The following is a 1,284-nucleotide window of genomic DNA, read 5'->3' as shown; positions in this document are numbered from 1 at the left end:
TTTTTTTTTTTTTTTTTTTTTTTTATTTTATTTTTTCTTTTTTATTTTATATTGTTTAAATATAAAAAGGAAAATATAAACAGCAGCAACAAAAGGAGAAACTGAGGTTTGCTGCTTCTCTCCTACCAACCGCATAATTTCAGGTGTATAGGCAGCTCGCAACAATTCAGGTGTATAGGCAGCTAGCAACAGCTCAGGTGTATGCACAGCTATTTGTAGAGTTTAGGGTTTAGGGTTTAGGGTTTAGGGTTTATTATTTAGGGGTTAGAGTTTATTAATTAGGGTTTACGGTTTAAGATTTAGGGTTTAGGGTTTAGGGTTTAGGGTTTAGGGTTTATATCTGTCTATAGAGAAAAAACAACAACAAAGGAAAGGAATTAGTAGCGGCTGGTGGGGGGCCGGTCTATGGTTGTTTTTATTTGAGAAATAAAACAAAAATTTAAATAAATAAATAAATAAATAAATAAATTAATTAAAAAAGAAGAAATCGCTGCAGCTGATTGGTTACTGGGGCTGCTGCTGCTGCTGCTGCTGCTGTTTGCATGCAGCAGCAGCAGCGCTGCTGCAGCAGAAGCTGCTGCTGCCTTCAAAAAAAAAAAGAAATTTGTTTTAATTTTGTCTTCTGTTTATTTTTTTTTATTTTTTTTCTCTTTAGCCCTGTGCTGCAGCCGACGGCCGCTGCTGCTGCTGCAGCATGTGCAGCAGCAGCAGCAAGATCTAAATCAGCAGCAACAGAAACTGCAGCAGCAACAACAGCAACAGCCAGGGGAGTAACAACAGCAACAACAACAGAAGCAGCAGCAACAGCAGCAGCAGCAGCGGCAACAGCAACAGCAGCAACAGCAACAGCAGCAGCAGCAGCAGCAGGACGTACAAGATGGAGTCCAATCGTCCAGGAGATGCAGCAGCTGCAACAGCAGCGCAGGCAGCAGCAGCAGCAGCAGCAACGGGAGCAGCAGCAGCAGCCCCAGCAGCAGCAGCAGCAGCAGCAGGAGATGAGCAGCAGAAGAGAAGGAAAACAAGATGGTGCAGGGTATGTAATTGAGGTGTATGTACACCTGAGACAAATACCTTAAACATATTCACTGCTGCTGTTGTTGTTGCTGCTGCTGCTGTTGCTGTTGCTGCTGCCGCTGCTGTTGCTGCTGCTGTTGCTGTTACTGCTGTTGCTGCTGCTGCTGCTGTCTTTGCATTTCTCAGGACGTCCCTGGAGAGCCAGCAGCAGGAGCTGCTGCAGCAGAGGGTGCAGCAGCAGCAGCAGCAGCAGCAGCAGCTGCTGCTGCT

General features: G+C 44.9%; 1 protein-coding gene across 1 annotated transcript in view; it reads left to right on the top strand.

Annotated features, from left to right (window-relative positions):
* Positions 1–877: 877 nt before the first annotated feature.
* Positions 878–1,284, top strand: part of EMH_0075260 (U4/U6 small nuclear ribonucleoprotein, putative) — a gene marked incomplete at both ends in the record, with an annotated part of 2,258 nt that continues 1,851 nt past the window's right edge. The window contains one exon of the mRNA XM_013499572.1: positions 878–1,033. Coding sequence (XP_013355026.1) covers positions 878–1,033 — 156 coding nt within the window. The remainder of the gene's footprint in view (positions 1,034–1,284) is intronic.

Source organism: Eimeria mitis, genomic scaffold, assembly GCF_000499745.2.
Source record: "Eimeria mitis Houghton genomic scaffold, Emh_scaff4453, whole genome shotgun sequence".
Lineage (NCBI taxonomy): Eukaryota > Apicomplexa > Conoidasida > Eucoccidiorida > Eimeriidae > Eimeria > Eimeria mitis.
Note: the sequence above shows the minus strand (reverse complement) of the source record. Positions and strands in the feature narration are given on the sequence as shown.